Source organism: Protomyctophum parallelum (genome assembly GCF_964188405.1).
Source record: "Protomyctophum parallelum genome assembly, chromosome: 3".
Classification (NCBI taxonomy): domain Eukaryota; kingdom Metazoa; phylum Chordata; class Actinopteri; order Myctophiformes; family Myctophidae; genus Protomyctophum; species Protomyctophum parallelum.
This window is the reverse complement of record NC_139698.1, coordinates 25,702,766-25,724,113: the sequence shown is the minus strand read 5'-3', so window position 1 is coordinate 25,724,113 and position 21,348 is coordinate 25,702,766. Positions and strand designations below refer to the sequence as shown.

General features: G+C 41.6%; 1 protein-coding gene across 8 annotated transcripts in view; it reads right to left on the bottom strand.

The window, feature by feature from the left end:
- ptpn6 (protein tyrosine phosphatase non-receptor type 6) overlaps positions 1-21,348 on the bottom strand; it is a 28,804-nt gene that overhangs the window by 4,888 nt on the left and 2,568 nt on the right. For 3 of the 8 annotated variants that reach the window (XM_083761332.1, XM_083761335.1, XM_083761334.1), the window contains exons 2-14: positions 20,829-20,854; positions 17,203-17,325; positions 15,048-15,242; positions 10,887-11,070; positions 9,028-9,144; positions 8,539-8,673; positions 7,347-7,443; positions 7,053-7,132; positions 6,470-6,616; positions 5,735-5,872; positions 3,669-3,823; positions 1,768-1,835; positions 243-394 (exon numbers count right to left, since the gene is read on the bottom strand). In XM_083761332.1, the coding sequence (XP_083617458.1) occupies positions 243-394; positions 1,768-1,835; positions 3,669-3,823; positions 5,735-5,872; positions 6,470-6,616; positions 7,053-7,132; positions 7,347-7,443; positions 8,539-8,673; positions 9,028-9,144; positions 10,887-11,070; positions 15,048-15,242; positions 17,203-17,325; positions 20,829-20,836 (1,599 nt within the window). In that variant the 5' untranslated portion in view covers positions 20,837-20,854. Of the gene's footprint in view, positions 1-242; positions 395-1,767; positions 1,836-3,668; positions 3,824-5,734; positions 5,873-6,469; positions 6,617-7,052; positions 7,133-7,346; positions 7,444-8,538; positions 8,674-9,027; positions 9,145-10,886; positions 11,071-15,047; positions 15,243-17,202; positions 17,326-20,828; positions 20,855-21,010; positions 21,136-21,180; positions 21,289-21,348 lie in introns of those variants that run through there. The other 5 variants (XM_083761331.1, XM_083761333.1, XM_083761337.1 and 2 more) reach the window with 5 other exon arrangements.

The following is a 21,348-nucleotide window of genomic DNA, read 5'->3' as shown; positions in this document are numbered from 1 at the left end:
AGACAGGCAGAACAGTAACTAGGGAAAACAGGAAACACTAGGACAAGGTTACATAATAAAAGTGTACAACAGACTGATATCGTGACAATTTTAGCTAAAAGGTGCTATCCATAAAAAGAAAAAAATATTAAAAAACAATTATTCTATTTGGTTATTATTAAAACAGTTTTTTCAGACCTTAATTTAAATGTTATTGAATAGCGTCTGCTTTTTAAAGGATATATGGTAAAAAGATAACTCACCATAGATGCAGTGCACTGAGTCTTCACAGCATCGATATACTCCGACACAGCCAGGTAGATGAACTTGTACTGGGCCTCCGTCTGCACCATGCCAGAGCGCTGCTCCCGCACCATCTGGATGCTCTTCTGGATGTCTATGTCACAGTCCAGGCCTTGGGGGGGGGGGGGATTAAAGTTGAATAACAATTTATTCGGAGCATATGCTGGTACATGACTGCATAGTGCATCTCTACACTCTAGGTCAGTGGTTCCCAAACTGTGGGAATATATTAACATATTATGCCAATATATGGCAAGTAATGCAGCATATAGCCTAAGCTGCATATATTATGCAGGTTCATATATGTGCATATATATAATAATAATAATAAAACTTTATTTGTATAGCACCTTTCATGACATGAAATGCAGCTCAAAGTGCTTTACAGAACAATGGAGAATAAAAGAAAAGCAAGGCAACGACATTAAAAAAACAAGCAGTAATATGTGCATATATGTGGATAAAAAGGAAATATATATGTCTCTAGATAGCTTATGCAATTTATATTTCCATGTGGGGGGTGCATCAGCTAGATCGGGAGGTAACGGGGTGCATGACCAAAAAGGTTTGGGAACCGCTGCTCTAGGTTAATTGATTGTCCTTTTCCGATTTTTGATGGGTCTTTTTTTTAATTAATACAGTGAGCCTGCTAAGTTATTACAAGAGGTCAAATAATTGACTGGCCTTTAACCCATTCTGACCTGAGATCAGATTCATACGAGGTTTCCGCCGGACACACACTGGTCTGATGAACCCATTCTGACCTGAGATCAGATTCTAAAAATGTCAGTCGCTCTTCGATTTTTTCAAAAATAGCAGACCTACAAGCTCGTATCGCGCCACTCGGTGGCGCGATATGAGCTTGTAGAGCTGCTATTTTTCAATAGCTAAAAGCATAACATGATGCTGACACCAAAATGGGTGCCCGGTCAGAATGGGTTAAACACCACACTGCACATTGCTTCTCATACATTGCTTCTCACTGGTAATTAAAATCTTTTAAAGCCATATATAAGCCTAACTGAAGAGGCTCATCATAGCTGCAAAATATGGTAGGCTAGTACTGTATGTGTCGGCACTGGCTGAAGGGTAGAGTGACCGGATGGGAACCGCAATGTTGCTAGTTCGAACCCGGGCTCCCCCAGAGTTAGTGTCGAAGTGTCCATGAGCAAGACTCTGAACCCAAAATTGCTCCTGATGTGCAGGTTGGTGCCTTGCATGGTTTCCTCCGGCATCGGTGTGTGAATGTAAATGGTAAATTGGTAAATGTAATGCACAATCTCTGTAAAGCGGCTTGGATAAAGGCGCTATATGAATGCACCGTTTACCATTTCATAAAAACATCAGACAACCTAGCCTTTTCCTATGCGTCTGTAGCCAACAATATTCTGGTGCGCAAAGAACGTAATGTTTGTGGATTATTATGTGTATCTGGATGGGTATCTGCATGCTTTATAGACCTCCAGAGCCGTTTTTCTTTTGTACCTTTGACATTAATGGTCTCCAGGATCATGTCAACAACCACGAAGGTCCCTGTTCGACCGATCCCGGCACTGGAGAGAAAGAGACAGTATAAATCAGGCTTCACAGAACAGTTCAATACTTTTTACTTCTTCATTTAAATTAGACAGTTGAGTTCCGAGAGCTGAGGCGGACACTGGTGGAGATTCAATCCCAGCAAGTTGAAGGAACACAGGGGTCTGAAGGTACACACAGGGATCGAAATGCACATGGGGGTCTGAAGATGGAGGTCTGTAAATCACAGTTAAGTGCAGTTATAAGTGAAACGCTAGGGTCACTTTAACAGTGGATGCTATCAGCTTGAGAAAAATGTTAAACAGCTGCTGGCTTCGTGCAACGTTGCATTACATTTTCATTACTTAATTATTATTGTTTTTATTTATGGGATTTCTTAGATTTGTTTGTTATTTGTTTTAAAATGTATAAAATTATATTCAAATCCTTTTATATAATATATATATATATATATAGGAAAAGAAAATGGGATTTTTACTCAAGCCCATAAAAATGTATCCATGACCCACAAAAGGGTTAGCACAACTTCTCAAGGTGCTAATTTGACCATTTTGTACACTGCAGACAATGAGACTTTAAAGACTTGAAGTAACTATTAGATAGATAAACACATTGTACACATTCCACAAATTCATTGTATAAGAAATTAAGAATCATATACAAATCACACACACGGTTCAGAATGTGGAAGTGGAAGTGACCACAATACTTATATAACATATAATAAAACTTAATCACTTGACCAACAACTCTGAAAAAGAACACAAGCAGCCTCTGTACCCTGCATGACATCACAAGGGGAGAATTCCTTCAGGATAAACTGTCAGTTGACTTAAGTTAAAACCTTTATGTTACCTAATGCTGTTAATCTGTAAATGAAATAAGCTTAATCTTAAGCCTGATTTCTTCTCATCAAACCCAACATTGTTCTCTAAACGTCTCTCAAACTAAAATACAAACAAAGCAAAAGGAGCACTTTAACAGGAAAGGGGGGAGCCGGTAGGTGTCCTGAAGAATACATTTCAGAAACGCATAAAGAAAAGCTACTTTATCTTATCTGCTAAATATAGTGCTTGAGCCCCAAGGTCACAAAACATATACATCATCACTGCACACCAGAATCATGTGTACTCAGGATGCATATAGTCAATGTGTGCACGTACAGAGTTACATTCATTAACTGTAAAGGAATAAACAGAGGATTCTGTAGTGCAGATTTCCTGCTCTGGATTTCCTGTAGGTTCCTTGCATCTAGATGTCCTGATCCGATCTGGCCCCGTCCAGTAGTAACACCCAATTTATGCTTCATCGGACAACGGTGCCGTGGAGCCGACATGGTGTCGCATGCCGAAGACAGCTGATCTACAAGCTCACAAGGCTTCGCGGACATGATGCCTTGTGAGCTTGTAGATCGGCTGTTGTCGGCGTGTTATTATGATCCCACCTCAGCTCAAGGCAAACCCCGCTGTGATTGGCTAATAGTCGCTGTGATCGACGGTTTGCAACTATGCCTTGCCCTAACCTCAGTAAAACTATGACTGTCCGGAAACCAATCAGACGGTTCTATCCTAGAGCTACGGTGGGATTCATAATCACGCGTTGTCGGCACGCAACACTGTTGCACGACAAAGTATGAACGGGGCTTATATAAAACAGCTGTGCAATGCATGGTGTGTACATAGCTGGAACCACACCTACGGCCAGCTGGACTATAGGATCAAATGACAAATCACATCAACTCCAGCACCTCTCCTAAACTGTCGTCATCCTCTCAGCTTTCCTAATATCTTTCTCCATGCAGAGAAAAACACATCAACAAAGAAGCCTGCACAGAGCCGACAGACAAGTACCTGCAGTGGACGACCATGGGTCCAGCATCTGGGGTCTCGGCCTGCTTGCTGTTGACCTGGGTGAGGAAGCTGAGGACAGCCCCAGGTTCCTGGGGGACGCCGTGGTCAGGCCAGCTCAGGTACTGGTAGTGCGTGATGGTACGACTGGCGCTTGACTGTGAACACATTGAAGGCAGTGGTTCTCAAACATTTTCATGTCAAGGCAATTAAGGACCCCCAAATGTATTTGGCCGCGGGCCCACTTCTTAAAAGATGTTGTGCCAGTAAGATAGCAATTGTGTAAAAGACCTAATAGCAGATATACAAGCTCACAACAGTTCGCATCGTGACACGTTGTGGCCTTATAGATATTGTGGAATATTGCATAAAAACCCCCGATCAGGTGAGAGATCTAGTCAGTGTGAAAATGTATAAAAGCAGTAGACACAGTGATGCCAAACACGGCCAAAAGCACCCTCCCTTAGGGCAGGTCTATGATGGCAAATACGTCCCCAATAGGCCCTGCGGTAAGCCCCGCCCGCTCGCTCAGCTGCCTCGATACCGTTGTTAAGCAGGACAAACATCAGCGAACCTCCATTGAGGACCGTGTTATGTCGGCGTTTTTCCGAAGAGGAATAGAAGCATTCACATCAACAACATTCATACTATAATAACGCCATGGTGAAACGTTGCTGTTGGGCGTCCTGCAACAGTGCTTCATAGGCACCCAGAACGTTTGGGGCATTTCTTTTTATTCCTTTCCCGTGGGTGCGCACAATGTTTACATTCTAGAGGAAGCGGCGGTGGCGTCACTCGTTCACCCTCCCTGCTACTATCATACTAGTATTAACGTCAACCTTTACTAAACAATGGTTAAATCAATCGTCTAATAAACAACAAACAACTTACCGTGGAGCAAATGGTGTGCTTTGTAACTTTCTAGTTGCTTGTGTTGGACGGCAGCCACATAACTGTCTTCAACCATTGAGTATTGAGTTTGTGCTTAAAATGTACTGTAAATTCTACAAACTGTTAATAAATATTTCTTTGCCGTTCCTAAATTCAAAATAGTTTAGACCATTAGCGGACCTTCACTTTTTGGATACAATGTGCAGAAAATGGTAAGCAGCGTTCTTTTTCTGAACCGCAGTGGGAGGGAACGTGACTGGAGGCTGGAGACCAACACAAGCAACTGAGCGTGGAGATTAGAAAGTTACAAAGCACACCATTTGCTCCAAGGTAAGTTGTTAGTTGTTTATTAGACGATTGATTTAAACATTGTTTAGTAAAAGTTGACGTTAATAGTATGATTTAGTAGCAGGGAGGGTGAATGAGTGACCGCCGCGTCCTCCACCTCCAGAATGTAAACATTGACATGTGCATGATGTGCGCACCCACGGGGAAAGGAATAAAAAGAAATGCCCCAAACGTTCTGGGTACTTATTAAGCACTGTTGCAGGACGCCCAACAGCAACGTTTCACCATGGCGTTATTATAGTATGAATGTTGTTGATGTGAATGCTTCTATTCCTCTTCGGAAAAACGCCGACATAACACGGTCCTCAATGGAGGTTCGCTGATGTTTGTCCTGCTTAACAACGGTATCGAGGCAGCTGAGCGAGCGGGCGGGGCTTACCGCAGGGCCTATTACATTCTCTCTCAGGTTGAAAGGATGCCACCACACCCACAGACAGTCGTTCTCAATCAATCAATCAATCAATCAATCAATCAATCAATCAATCTATCCAGTAGCGAATAGCGGTAGTTTAAAATAGAAAACAGTGAGCTTGTACAGTCTAGACTTCTATTTTCAAATGGCCAAAATGTTGAAGTGGTTAATGTATGTTATTGTTTTGTAATAGTAATCTCTACAAAGTAATTCAAATAAAAAAAGAAAAGTTTTCAAATAATTGTAGTGGAGGAAAAGTACAATATTTGCCTCGGAGATGTAGTGGAGTAGAAGTAAAAGTACTGAAAACTGAAAATACTCCAGTAAAGTCCTTGAGTAAATGTACTTAGTTACTTTACACCACTGAGTGCAGTATAGTATCCCCCTGAGGACCTGGATTGATATTTTGGGGGGTTACCTGGTTCTTAGGAGCGATCTCCATGACTCGGACCTTGTAATCTGTAGCATCTCTCACTGATACATGGGTGACCACATATTGCCCCACGTCTTTGGTCATCTGAGTCTGGGGATCTGGCCAATATGGTACACATTTATTCTGAATAAAAAAGAACAATAAACAAAGGAATTAACGTCAGTACTGTAAAAAAAAGAAGAAAGACAAAAAGAAAAACAGAAAAATCAAATGGCAAATGATGTGCATCCTGTGAAATGTTTTGTGATTTGACCTATAGGTGTGTGTGTGTGTGTCACATTTAGAAGAGTCAGGACTTTTGTTTTCACTTAAATCGTATTCAATTTTCATGAATATATCAACACACAAGAGAAAAACAATCACATATGTTGCCGGACATCATCTTATATAAAAACTGAAAGGATGCGTTTCTAAATACATCAAAGATGCGATTTATAATCCATTTCTAATGGATGAAGCCTTGGCCTGGAAGAGAGGTCATCAGGTGGTCTCCAACATTCACCACTACACTCTACAAATGTTAATAGGAGATTTCACACAAAAACAGGACATTATTGATAAAAAGTATTGAACAATAAAGTATAAAAACTAAAAGGAAGATTTTAGCATGTTTCATGCTTTCAAACAACATGTTTTTTATTTTTATTATCCCACTTATAATACGAAGACTCAGGTCTTGATCACACAAATGAGTTTCCATAGAACTTCTCCGATACTGACCCTTCCCTTCTCAACCTCCCTCGTCGTCATGACGATCACCCTCGTCTGCTCCTGCCACACCATCTGCCAGAAATCATTGACGGTTGTTGCGAGGCATCCCTGTGTGGCGATGTAGACCTTGGACCGACCCGGCTCCCACAGGGTGTTCTACAAACGCACACAACACTTCAGTGAACGCACTTTGGACTTTGTGTTGCGTAAACGTAAGTTGAAGTTCGGAAGTTCTGTTAGTTTGTTTACTTTATATGTTTCATCCTTTTTACTCATAATTTCCAGGACCGTTTTTAGTTTTAAACCTTTTCCAGAAAATATATAAAAACACAACATGAATCTATACATGGACAAGTTCTTGTGAACTCAGCCACAGATTACTGTTACTAAACAGGTGGGAGGGATTGTGGGTACTATAAGGTTTTTGTTTGGTTGCATGTTTTTCTGTACTTTCTTCTGTAAAATCTTTGGATTTTATTGCACAGAAAACCAAATGTACATTGTTGTAATATTATGTTCTTAATAAAAACACATTTGACAAAAAGCGTTGAGCCACTGGTCCAAAGCTCTTCTGCAGAGTTAGCCTACCTACCTTCACATAGTTGGCGTTGATATAGTCTGTACCAATGATCTCTGGATCAGCGTCCTGCAGGATGACTCTGGTTTCATTGACTGGAACAGGGTAAAGATAGGTGGGCGACGATACAGCAACAAGGTGGATGTGTGAAGGTAGAACGACAGGGACAGAGGGACAGAAAGAGAGAGGGAGACAGACAGAGATAGAGTTGGTATTGTTAGATAGGGAGCGATTCACCAATTGACAGTATGACAGTATGACAGTATCTATGCACTATATATAAAATAACAGAACCGTGTCTGTCCTTACATGGAAGGATGTTCTTGTATCGGTTTTTACTCTTGTTCTCTGGCCTCTGACCCTCCTCTCTGCTCTTTTTCACCTTTGCCTCCAGCTTTTGAAGAGCCTTGAGATCGGGATAGGAGGTAGAGAGAGAGACGAGAGACAGACATACACAAGAGAGAAAGGGAGAGAACAGAGAAATGTAATGACGGCATTGCACCACAAGAGGGCAGTGTACTCAGTTTATAGATGACCTGATTCTGTGGTGGAGTGAGTGAGAGGCCGGGTAACCTGAACTCAACAGCGCCCCCATCAGGCGGAGTCAGGTCAGAGCGAGGGTTGAGGATACTCAGAAGCTATGAGGTCACATCATGCACATTGTGGTCATGTTGTACATCAGTGCATGGGACCTGCAGTGACGTGCACAGACGTCACCAACTTCAAGCGCACGCAAACCGTTTCCAGGCCACAGCAGATCCAACAACAGTGAAAGTAGTATACGTATGTACGGCATGTGTCACATTTATCGCGGATGTGTGTGTGTGTGTGTGTGTGTGTGTGTGTGTGTGTGTGTGTGTGTGTGTGTGTGTGTGTGTGTGTGTGTGTGTGTGTGTGTGTGTGTGTGTGATTTCTATGCCCTGCTGCAAACCGGATTTCCAGTTTTACACCACAGTCTTGAACGTGAGCTTGACAAATTAATCACTTACGCCTATTTCCAAAATAGCCCAAGTAGTGTGAGCTTGTACATCGTCTATTTATACACAATGCTTTGACAGTTTCTTTTCTATAATAACATGTCCAAAACACTGATGCCAGGTTGAAAGTGCTTTACGTCAGGGGTTCCCAAACCTTTTCATGGACCCCCAAAAAGATACTCATTAGCCTGCGGACCCCCCATTTGAAAATATATGCCAAGGACCTCCATAAGAGAATACTTTTACGGCTCTAGCAGTGATTTTCAACCATTTTAATTTCAAGGACCCTCAGTTTGACATGCATTAGTCTATAGGCCCACATTTAATGGCAATTCTATCTCTGATACGCCAATTCAAATTGTAAAATCAATGTTCCATTTGGTTCCATATGAACACTCTCTGAGTTACAGAGCCATCAGGGTCCATTTGGTTCCTAATTATCATTTGGCTGACGTCTGGGGCCCACTTTGGGAACCACTGGTTCATGTATAAAGTCCAACATATTCCTTCATTCATCCTCTCACGTCAAACTCTTCCCAGAATCCGGCTTTGGTCTTCTCCCCGGCGGCAGCTCCCTCCTTCTCCCCCTGTGCTGTCTGGTCCAGCAGCTTCACTCTGCAGTCAATGTCAGCAGCATTTACCCTGGTGGAGAAATAAGGCTGTAGACAGACGTGTGCGTGCGCGTGCGTGCGTGTCAGATAGGAACAGGAACAAAAGCCACAGAGAGAATACAGAGCACACAAGACAGCAGAGAGACAGGAGGAGAGACAATGAGGAAACGAGCACTCAGTATACAGTAAAAAAAAACATCAATGTCATCTTGAGTCTGTCTTGAGTCTGTCAGAAACATTTATTATGCTGATCACAGAATTATACACTATATGTATTGTATCCCCCATCACACACACACACACACACACACACACACACACACACACACACACACACACACACACACAATTATATACTATATGAAGACAGATCAGAGCATAAAGACGATGAGAGCAGCTCACCTGTTTAACATACACCCATGTACCAGAGATCTCCTCAATGCCTTTACGTTTGTAGAACTCCACCAGGTCTGTCAGTGTGTCGAATGTCTCTGATCCTCCCACCGTGTACCTGTCATTCTATACATGCACGCACGCAGACACACACACACACACACACACACACACACACACGCCATAAGAACATTAAGTACATTTATTGCATGCTTGGCCAAATATATTATATATATAAATATATTTTACATAAAGTCAAACCCACACACGGGAGGAAAAACATGAATTGTCATCACCCTCATAGCACCAGCAGCAGCAAGGTTAAGTTCAAACGCAGGACTACATTTTTTCAAAAAAGAAGAAGAAAGGTATAATGGAAAGTACAGAAAATAAATAAAAGCAGGACATGATGTATTAGGGTAGGTGTATCTCTATTGTAGTGGATAGAGGGACAGAGAAAGGCTTTGATCTGAGTTTTACCACTGTGAGACCTTCAGGTTTCACACACCATCCTGATCCATCCAATTTACTTTGCACCTACTAAAGGTTTTTTAAATGACCCGAGTGCTGTAGTAGCTTTTTTTATTTTGTATGCTTCTCTAGTAATCCCGTGCACACACACACACACACACACACACACACACACACACACACACACACACACACACACACACACACATTACAAACACACGCAGTGCAAACAGTGTCTCTCATTCAGAAATGAGGCCTTGCATGGTGTTCGCTGTGAGGTGAACCACAGGCTAAAAATAACCTTTGTAGTTAGAAGCCCTCGATGCTTTGCTGACGACACGAGGACATAACCTATGAAAATAAGCACCATGTCAGTGTGTAGCTCTTTATTTGGATTCTACAACGCCAAAGATAGAGAAGACTGTATGTTGAGTCAACCACACGTTTAGTAAGAGTTCCCATGCATCCCTGAGTGCCATACAACCAGTTTTTGGCAGCAAATTTCTATTTTAGTTTTAGTCATAGTCTCTTGAAACGTTTTCATTTAGTTTTAGTCACATTTTAGTCACCTGGAATGTTTTAGTGTTTAGTCTAGTTTTAGTCGACTAAATATCATACGATTTTTGTCGACTATATCGACAGTTGATTTAGTCGACTAAAATGTGTTTTGGCGGGCCTTGATGCAATGGCTGATTTTACACTTGCTGAAAATAGCTGATCTACAAGCTCACAATGCGTCGCAACCAAGTTTCAGCATGCAACCAAGTGTAAAATGACTTATACTGGATCTCTTGTCCACTAGTCCCTTCCTAACATTTTAGTCTAGTTTCTATTTGTTGACAAAATCGACAGTATATTTAGTCATAGTTTTCCTATACTCTCCAGTACCTATTAACACATATTCTTATTGATACTGTATGACATCTCTACACCAGGAACTGATCAGTCATTGTTGCGTAAGAATGGGAAATCTAGAAATTATTTCAGATTATTCTGAACTGCACAACCTTGGGAATGCCCCAGTGCGTGCGTGTATGAGAGACAGGAACATGACATGAACCCTAGGATCCCTATGCTGGGGCGAATATTCAGTGAAAATAGCAGATCTACAACGTGGCATGTTGTGAACGTGTAGATAGCAGAACTTTTGTGTGGAGGGAATCTACAGATGTGTAGATTTGGGGGGGGGGGGGGGGGGGCTGTTAATTATTTTCAGTATAGCAATAGCAGGTATTGTAAATATAAATAATATTTTCTGTAATTTACAATGCCTATATTATATTAAACACAGTCATTTAAACATAATAATTCAGACCAATACACGCACGCACGCACGCACGCACGCACGCACGCACGCACACACACACACACTGGAAGATGGAAGAAGACAGCAATACCTGGCACATGATCTTAATGTGGGACACCCTCCTAACTCCCGTCTTGGTCATCGCCTCTGTCAGGGCGGACAGTACAAAGTCTCCTGGTTTAGACAGAGACTCACGCACCAAAAACGTCCCCGGTTCATCGCGTTGCAATAGCAACTTCTCTGCGCCGGGCCCCGAAAGGTGACCGTGATACCACCTGGGTTAGAGAGAGAGAGAGAGAGAGAGAGAGAGAGAGAGAGAGAGAGAGAGAGAGAGAGAGAGAGAGAGAGAGAGAGAGAGAGAGAGAGAGAGAGAGAGAGAGTCGTAGTGATGATGTTTAAGTTGTTACTATAGGGCCTGTTCCTCTACCTGAACTGAAATAAACTAAATGAATCAACACAAGTTATAATAGCATTGACCAACTATACACTTGCACAGGATTATTTAAGCAATTGCTTTGACTGCTCAGATTCAGATAGGTTTGCAGGTTACAGATGTTTGTGGTGTCGGCTGATTATAATATTAGTAACAATGTTCTGTGCGGAGACAGGGCAGTAAAGGTGGTTGCACACTGGACACGGAAAACCGACGGAAAAACGCAGCTAAAAATCCGAAAACGCGGCCAGTGTGCAGGGGACCTTTAGTGTGTGTATGTATGCGACGCATACTGTAAGTGCGAGTGTGTGAGTGTCCACACACAGTTCTCAATTAAAATTTCAATTCAATTCAAAGGAGCTTTATTGGCATGAGAAAACGTACGTTTAGGCCAAAGCAGAAGTGGAACAAGACAATCAAAATAACACAATGTATTTACAAATAAATATTGGATATAAATAGGAATTAAATAAAGGTGCAAACAAAGCTGTGTTACATTAACACTTTGGGTAATACTGTCTTGTGAAACTATAAAAAGATTGTTCTCTCTCTCTAGCTAGCAGGCCGGTTGCCTGTCACTTAAATTTAGGCGCAGTTCTCGATTTCTTCATCTGAACTTCCTGCTTTGCGGTCGGAAAATTTTCTGATGACAGATTTTCGTGGCTGAAGACGACAAGTTATTTATAGCCTGCTTGTGCCCCTCTCACCGATAAGTGATACGCGCGCGCACGCACGCACGCACGCACGCAAGCACACACACACACACACACACACACACACACACACACACACACACACACACACACACACACACACACACACACACACACACACACACACACACACACACACACACACACACACACACACACACACACACACACACACACACACACACACACACACACACAGCGCCCTTCCTCTCTTTGCGTCTCCATCCCTCTCTATCTGCGTTTGAGGCTAAAGTAGCTGTTGTGTTGATCATGTAATGTAGAGAAGAGAGTAGTTAACTTGTAGAAACGAAGCAACAAACTCACGCACAGAATCCATAACAGTTGCACACATCTAACTATAAATGCACCAAGTCTCTGTGCGTGTGTGTACGTCTGTACGTCTCTAATCCACGTAACTCGAGAACCGTTCGCCCCACCGACTTCAAATTCGACACACGCGTTCCACACCACCACAGGGGGTGCAGTGCCCGGTGTCGAGTCAGTCGGACCCACGGTTGTTCAGAACCGCCCCAAAAGGGTCTCTGCCCGGGCTCTGGACAGGGCCCTATACCCAGCGTCCATATACTGTATGTTCTGACGTCTGCACAGAACTCCATATATGGGCATAAAAGGGACACAGACAAAATATGTGGGTGGGGCATGCATTTCCAAATTGCATCGTTCCAAGTAGACCAGTGCCCAACGGGCACCGCTCTAGTGATGTAAAAGTGTCTTCTCTAACATCTGATCACTGAACACCTAAAACTACAGTTCATCTGAGGCAACAACCGCCAGGAAACATTAACCGGTACTGGGACCAAGGGGAGATATTGACATGAATTCATGTCCAGCACTTGTGATAACTGATAATGTATGATGCAGCTTGTGTACGATGATGACTTTAAATGAACACAACACAGTAATGAACCAATAACATGCTTATAATTTTTTCTAAGAATAGGGAGATGGAAAGAAAAAAAGAAAAGAAAAAAGAATAGGGAGATGGACAGAGATAGGTGGAAGCTGAATGGAACATTATCTGCACCGCATAGTCAGCCACTTTGGTCTGCTGGTGGAGGCCATGATACTGACAGAGAGAGAGAACATGGCATGATGTGCAATAGAGAGGAAGACGAATAGGGTCTGGTCACTGCTTTCAAATGTGTCAAAACTTAAGTTTCCAACCGCAGCCAGAAAGGGAAGTTAGATAACAGAGAGAGAGAGAGAGAGAGAGAGAGATAGAGAGACAAGAGTACAAGCCCCACGTATGAGTGAATTAGACCTATGCGTTGCGCATAAGCCTAGACACACATGCACAGATTGAAATGTATAGAGACACACTAGACCAGCGGTTCCCAAAGTGGGGTCCGCGGACCCCTAGGGGTACGCGACGCATAGCCAGGGGGTACCCAAGCCCCCTAAAAAAAAAATGAAATATCCAGTAACTCCCCAGTGCCTCCCCAAGTGCCACCCCAGTGTCTGCCCTGCAGTGTCTGCCCAGTGTCTGCCCAGTGCCTCCCCAGTGTCCGCCATGGTGCCTCCCCAGTGTCTGCCCAGTGGCTCCCCAGTACCTCCCCAGTGTCCCCTGAGTGCCTCCCCAGTGTCCCCCTGAGTGCCTCCCCAGTGTCTCCCCAGTGCCTCCCCAATGTCTCCCCAGTGGCTGCAGTTTCTCCCCAGTGCCTCCCCAGTGTCCCCTCAGTGCTTCCCCAGTGCCTCCCCAGTGTCCCCCTGAGTGCCTGCCCAGTGTCCCCCAGTGTCCCCCCAGTGTCTCCAATAGCAATACAAGAGCAATAATACAAATCAATCTTAATTTATTAATCTTATTAATTAATTATTTAATCTAATTAATTAATTAATTAATCAAAATGTTCGACACAAGAAGGCCCCCCTGCGGCCTGCGCCCAGCACCATGCCAAAGCTTTTTCCTGCAGGAAACACTGCTTGTGGTTGTAAATATATTGTTATCTGTGTTGCGAGGACCTGGAAAAATATCTACCCCAAAAGACGTACCTGGTCCAAAAAAGTTTGGGAACCCCTGCACTAGACAAACCAAACCACACTAATATTAACAAACACTATGTGTTTGTGTGAACAAATGAGCAGTAAACAATGAGCAGTGAATTTCATAAAATGCTTTGCAATCAAGACAGACAGTCACAAAGAGGGAGTGCCGTTGGCCTCCAATGACTTGCCTCATGCTGTAAACAGAGTGGAAGACTTTGTGGCCTACATACAGTGTATTTATTACAGCCTTAGTTGAACATTCACCTACACGTGGAGAAATACTTTGCTTACAAACTGACAGCAGTGGGCCATATCGTTGCTAGCCTACAGGGCAGAAACCTTTTATGTCCAAAACTGTTAACTGTTACTTTTCAGGAAATTGAAAAGGATTATCTGTGCTTCAATGGTTTCAATGTAGTTATTATTTAGTCACAAATTATTGTTACAACTTTTCAATGATTAAATATGTAGAAACCCACCACTTTCAAAAATAGCTAAAATAGATGATGTACAAGATCACGTCTTGCATCGTGACACGTTATGGGCTTGTATTTTCTCTACTTCTGTAGAGAATATTTGAAGTACAAAATAAGGCATTAATTATTATTTTTTAAACATGAAAACATAGATACAAGGTTTCTGCCCGACATTGATGATATAGATTTGAGTCTGGACAGTGTGTGTTCAACTTCAACTGACTCACACTGTCACTCACATCCAATAGGTTGCTGAAAACACCACACTCTACGACCTGTGTGCATGCCCACCTAACCACGGAACTACGTCTAGTGTGCTAGCCCTGAACACTTTGAGGATGGGGAGAACCCAGTGCATAAGAAACGTACTGTATGTTGACCACACCCTTTATGCTTAGTGTCTCTGCCGTGTGCATCTGTCAAATAATTACTTTCAAGCATTCTTTCAGTCATGTGGAGACAATTTGCACAATTTAAAAACAATTCACAGACCGAGTTCTCCCTGTGTATGAAACAAGCTAGCCCCCGAATAACGGTTTTGCTATAAATATACCATAAATGCGAGAAGGAGAGAGAAAGAGGAACAGAGATAGAGAAGAGAACGATAGGGACCGCTGAGTACTGACCTCTCTTCGGTGGGGTCGGAGCAGTTATGGGGGTATTTGAGTTCGATTAAGGTGCCATCCTTGTCCTGGAGGACCCCGTTCTCTGCGGTGTAGTACTCCACCAGCTCCGACAGCGTGGCGAACTTCTCCCCTCCGTAAAGGTCGTAGTAGTCTCCCGTGTTCTGGATGCGGATGTGGGTCACGATCTCTCCCACCCTGGAGGGAAGGACGTGAGTGAGTGGCAGAGCGACACCTTATCAACATTAACCCATTAACACGATTCTACAAAATAGCAGACCTACAAGCTCATAGCGCGGCACCGAGTGCCGCGCTATGAGCTTGTAGCTTGTAGATCTGCTATTCTTCAATAGCTAAAGTATAACATAATGTTTAAAACACCAAAAGGGGTTCCCACCCAAAATGGGTTAACCCACTATTTTTGGGCATGTCATTATAATATAAATGATGAACGTGTTCTAAATGAAACGTGTTCCTTCCATGCGCTTATACGTCCAACCAGGGAAACTCCCCCCTGTCAGGTGAAAAGACTCCTCATGCATAGAAGGAAGTAGGAGGTCAGTCCGTTGCTCTCCCCGGGTTGGCAGGAGTGTCCAGAGCCAAGGATTACATTCAATGATAATGATAAAAATTTATGTAAGAACTGTTATGTTCAAAATGACACTATCCTATGACAATGTATAAATTAAGTGATTAAATGGCTTTGGGGAAAATACAGTATACTGCTGTCTTTATATATTCTATACTGCTTTCTTTGGACCCAATGGGTCTTATTATTATGTACAATTTGAAAAATAATCCCATTCTTAAGTATGAAACGAATAGACACCTACTGCAACCTATCCTGTGTCCTTAATCCACACTGAAGCAGCCATGCTTTGTAAACAGGATGCAAAGATAATATCATGACTCTGTGATGTGTGCCTTGTTTGACTGCTAATGTCAGCTGTTGGAACAATAATCAATCCGTAAGACTAAGAGAGTACAAATTGACCCGTTTGGTAGCACTTTTGATACTAACCTTTGTTAGTAGTATGTAATGAGTGACGATATGTCTATTATATAATGCACTTAGAAGGGTTAACACCTGGTAGAGCACAGTGTATTAAGGATATTTTCATTTAGTATCTATAATAAAAATAGTGATGTGTTTTTGAATACTTTTTCAGTAGGTGAGTCACAATATACAAATAATCACAATATACAGGTGCTCTTTGGAAATGAGAACAAACGTCAGCATATATTAACAGAAGGGGAAGTATATCAGCTCTTCAAAACCAGATAGAGCTTACTTCCAAAGTTATAATGTCAGATTCACTCTACCATAAATTGTCCTTTTGATGTACTATCAAACTATGCATGTATTTAAATTGCCATGCACTGGTGCTGTAACTCTGTGTATAGCCAACTAAACTGTTTACCAACTCAATGCCTGCTGTTCAATTTATTCACATTTCAGTTTAACCAAACCAGCGATGACATTTGTCTTACTGTGAATCCGCAGTGCCTGCACGTTAAGCCTAGGCTTAGCGTTTTGTCCATTCAAAAGGACAAAATGTGGAAAATCGAAATTCATTGCAACAATACAGAATGAATATAGCAACATTCCACTTGTCTGTCCATATAAAGGCAATACAGTCAAAATCTAATAAATAGTGTAATAGAAACAAAGCAAGGATATAATGACGTGAATCAAAAAGCAAGACGGACAAATGGAGGAGAAGAGATAACAGACAGAGATAACAGAGAATCTCTGTGTTTGAGTCAGTTATAATGCACTAGAACTGTGAAGTTCAAATCTAGCTTATGTACTATTAAGTGACACTTTTTGTTTCTTAATATCTTTCCACTGTATTGCAATATTATTAAATAATATATTATATTTCAAAGTCTGTTAAGACAGGAAATAGTGGCTGGATTCTGACTTTGTTCTGAAGGGGTGAGATTTAGTACATCTGGTTGTTGTTGTATCTGTAATCATTCTTAATTCACACATTGAGATGAGATGATTGATCAAACCCCAGTATCTCACCTAGACAAACGATTGTCATCTGTAAGTGGAAAACTAAACTATAAACAACATTGCATTTAAGAAAGGTAAGATGGCCTATATAGTTTACATGGAAACAGAGTAGTGTGATGTTGTGAAGTTTGTTACCTGACAGACAGAGAGAAGTCTCCCACCATCTTCTTGCTGGGCCTGGCCAAGAAACTGCCATGGACGCCTCGAGTCTTCAGTAATGACTCAGCCTCCAGACCTGTGATGTCCCTGTGGAACCACCTGGAACCAAAAACGCACACACACACACACACACACACACACGGTTAATAAAATACCACACAATAAAGTACCACCTCCCACACACACAGTTAAATTGGCAAAGAAAACTGATAACAAAACTGGGAAGGCATAGTGTACCATCACACGCAAACACACACACACACACACACACACACACACACACACACACACACACACACACACACACACACACACACACACACACACGATCTTTAGGACTGACTGTCCACACAATTAACTGTGAATTGAATTTGTATACAGTCATTGTGGTAATGACACAGGTGTGAATAATTAATTCTTAGGTGATATGCATCGCGACATGGAACATTGTGAGCTTGTAGATCTGTAGTAAATCAGTCATTGGTGTCATTGTGTCCAGACTGAGACATATCTTTAGAAATAACATTATTTGAATTTAATTTCAAATCAACTAGGAATGTAGTTAGTTTCCATATGGTGTTTACTGTCCAGACTGCTGAACACGAGCTAAGACTGATGCAAAGACTGAACTGATTCATGCTTTAATAGGGACTCCTTTTATTTACATTCGTACATACATTCAAACCGAATACCGAATATAGGAAACAGTTGGCCGAAAACCGAATACCGAATATAGGAAACAGTTGGCAATCTTTTTTCCTACCATTGCTGTCATGGCCGTACCTTAAAGCTACCTGATTTATGGTAAAATAAATGGTCATGGCAAAACTTAACTTAAATAATAATCACTATTATGGGTCCATAAAACATTTATTCAACTCTTTTGAATGCATTAATTGCATACACTATTCAGTGATATATTTTCTGCCTATTCGGGTCGAAACCGAATAGGCCGAAAATGCATTTAGCCATTTTCTGACGAATATCTTCTGCGGACGAATATTCGGTGCATCACTAAGTATGACCTTTTATTTATTATGCACTCACATTTGTCATATTATGCACTTTATGCTCCTCTCTTTTTAACTGCAATGCACAACCACGTTTTTCACCCACCTTACTTGTAATGTGATGTGACAATAAAGATTGATTCTGATTCTAAAAACCCTTTTATTTTTATTCCAATCTGGATAGGGCAAAAATCTGATTTGGGATGCCAGTCTGAACATAGACTAATGCCTACATAGTGCATACTGTAACTGGACATACCTATGATTGCTTTAACAGCAGAGAGCAGACACACTGACTTCACAAGCATATCCTCAAATAACACTGCACCACAGTCCACAGACCAACACCCACGTCCTCCTAACACCCCTTATTTTCTCACATCCATCAGTGACGTGCATGGAAAACATTCAGCGCACATTTTACATGCACTGAAAATGCACAGCAATTGTACAAATTATTTACTTTTGCCTCATTGGCTAAAAGAATATCTTCTCCGTAACATTTTACATGCTACTCATAGGTCTAATTTCAGTTCATAAATGCATACATAACGCTATGGTAGATTGGTGATTCGTGAAGTCGAGGAGATTTTAGAAAACATGACACTGAATGTCAGCATTTGTTCCATGAATATTGCAACATCATAAATATGAGTTATCCCCTTCAACTCATAACAACGTCCATCCCTGTCAAATCCTGAGTGTGAATTTAACTGTGAGGCTACGGTCACACCTAACTTTGAGTCTTCCTATGTGGCCGTCTTTGTATAACAGTTTTCACACTAAAAGCAGTTCCCTTTGAAAACCATTGGAAAGGCCCGGGCCGGCCTAGCAGTCCGGGCACCTAGTCTGGTAATCGAGTCCCGATCCCGATGTCTTACCCCCATCTCTTTCCCCGTTTCCTGTCATATATATTTATCAATAAAGACAAAAAAAGCCCCAAAAATATCTTTTTAAAAAAAGTGAAAAAACAACATTGCAAAAAGACGGCCACATACAGTACTAGGCAGAATCAATATAAAGTGTGACCGCACCCTGAGAAAGTTAAATCACTCTCAAAATCACTTTTTGCAGTGCAACGCTATGTGAAGGTGACATTTACAGTAACATTTTAACAACTTAAACAAACATTTTAAAGTGACTTTTCTGTTTTTGCTCTAAACGCGGTCACGCTCATGTGAGCTTGTAGATTTTCTGCAAAGGCTTTCCCCCAGAATATAAATGCTATGGTTAAAGAAAAAGTGATTAAACATCTATTTCTAATTTTCTGTGAAATGTTCTCTTCCGGAGTGACGAGAGACTGACCATGGGAGTGGTTCTGCATCTTGCTCAAGGTCACGTCGGCTGAACCAAAATTTATTGGATGTTCTACTGTTGTACTACTACTACTATGCTACTACTGAGCCTGTGACCTCCCACTAGCAGTGAAGACTTACACTACTTCTAAACTACTTTGACCTCGCCATAATGACCTTCTCTGTGCTCTGTTCTGACCGCATGCTGTTAAGCTGTTGCCGCCCATATGCCACCAGCTACATTCAACTATAATGCATTCTTTACATAACCACTGCTCGTACAAATATATGGGCGATGTTAAATACACACACTCTCTCTCACAGCTATAGCTACACAATACACATGCACAGACGCCTGCAAAGTCGCATCATAATTTGTGACTATCTTGTCAAAAGTTTATAAAGAAATATATAATTATTATAATGTACCAGGGTTGCATCCAAGAGATGGCCAGTCGGCTATAAATAAAACTGAGGGAAATGTGTGGAGGGTTAAATTAAATGTTCATTGCTGTACAAATGTTTGAAAATGTACATGTATGCGCTTCTAATAGAGTCTGCAATAGTCATTCATTCATTCAAATATCACTTCATTGCTACATGCTACAACACTGAGTGCATTGACTACTTTCAACATGTGAGATCGATAATAAATGAATATGTATCTATTGCATATATACATGCTATACCAGTCTACTGCACATATTGCATATCATAAATAGTTTCTACCTACAGTATGTGCAAACATACCTGGCAATAAAACATATTCTAATTCTGAATCTACAGTAAATCAAACAGATAAGTTTATATATATATATATATAATTATTATAGATTAATTTATAACAACAAGATATAATACAAAGATCATACAAGTGTGTCAGTTCTTCTCCATTCAGATTCTGCACACTCTATTGTTATATATTGAGTATGGGTGAGTGACAAATGAACATAAAGCACAAAAGCAGAACAGGGGACTTAACTGCTGCTAAAGATACACATAGAGAGAGAGGAGGGGAGGGAGACATAGAGAAAGAGAAGGAATGGAAACAGAGAAGTTAATATGTCTTACGCAAAAAACACACAAAAAACACACAACCGATTACAGCCCGGGGTTGGCTAACAGCAGTTACTGAACCCAGAGAGAGACCACTTCGATTTTGTCACTTATTGAGTCATATATTATACATTCTAAATCTAATCTCAACACTGGCTGCAGAACACTTTGGGATCAAAGCTAGTACAAGTAAAACAGACCGTGAAAAGTAAGAGTTTATAATTATATTATTACTACTTACCGAACCATGTTGTCCTTTTAAGTCTTCTGGTTCCAAAGAGAAGGACAGAGTGTTATGAATATCAGGTGCTCTTTACAACAGATTCAAGCATCACAGTAGTCTATTCTGACAGGAACAACTTATTAAATTAGCCAAACAGTACATGCCTCCCTGACTCCTATAAAGACCCCTCTCTGACTGACCAGTTGATTTAACTCTGAGTGCACAAACTCTGAGGGCCTGGTAAGGGTCCATTTGTGAACTCAGAGTTAGGCTACTGGAAGATTTTACTTTAGTGTATAGTCTGTCACTCCATCTCTTCCTCCTCCAGTCACAACATCCAGCCTCCCTTTGGCAGCAGGTTAACACTTACTGTTCTCAGCACCCCTTCTGTAAAGTGACACCCTCTCTGAAACGCTGCTGTCTGTCTGTCTGCAGTATGTATGTGGCTCAGTCGTCCCCTAGGTTCCCTCTCTCTCTCTCTCTCTCTCTCTCTCTGAGTCTCTGTTTTGGCCCTTCCTTCCTTTTTAGCCACCAACCC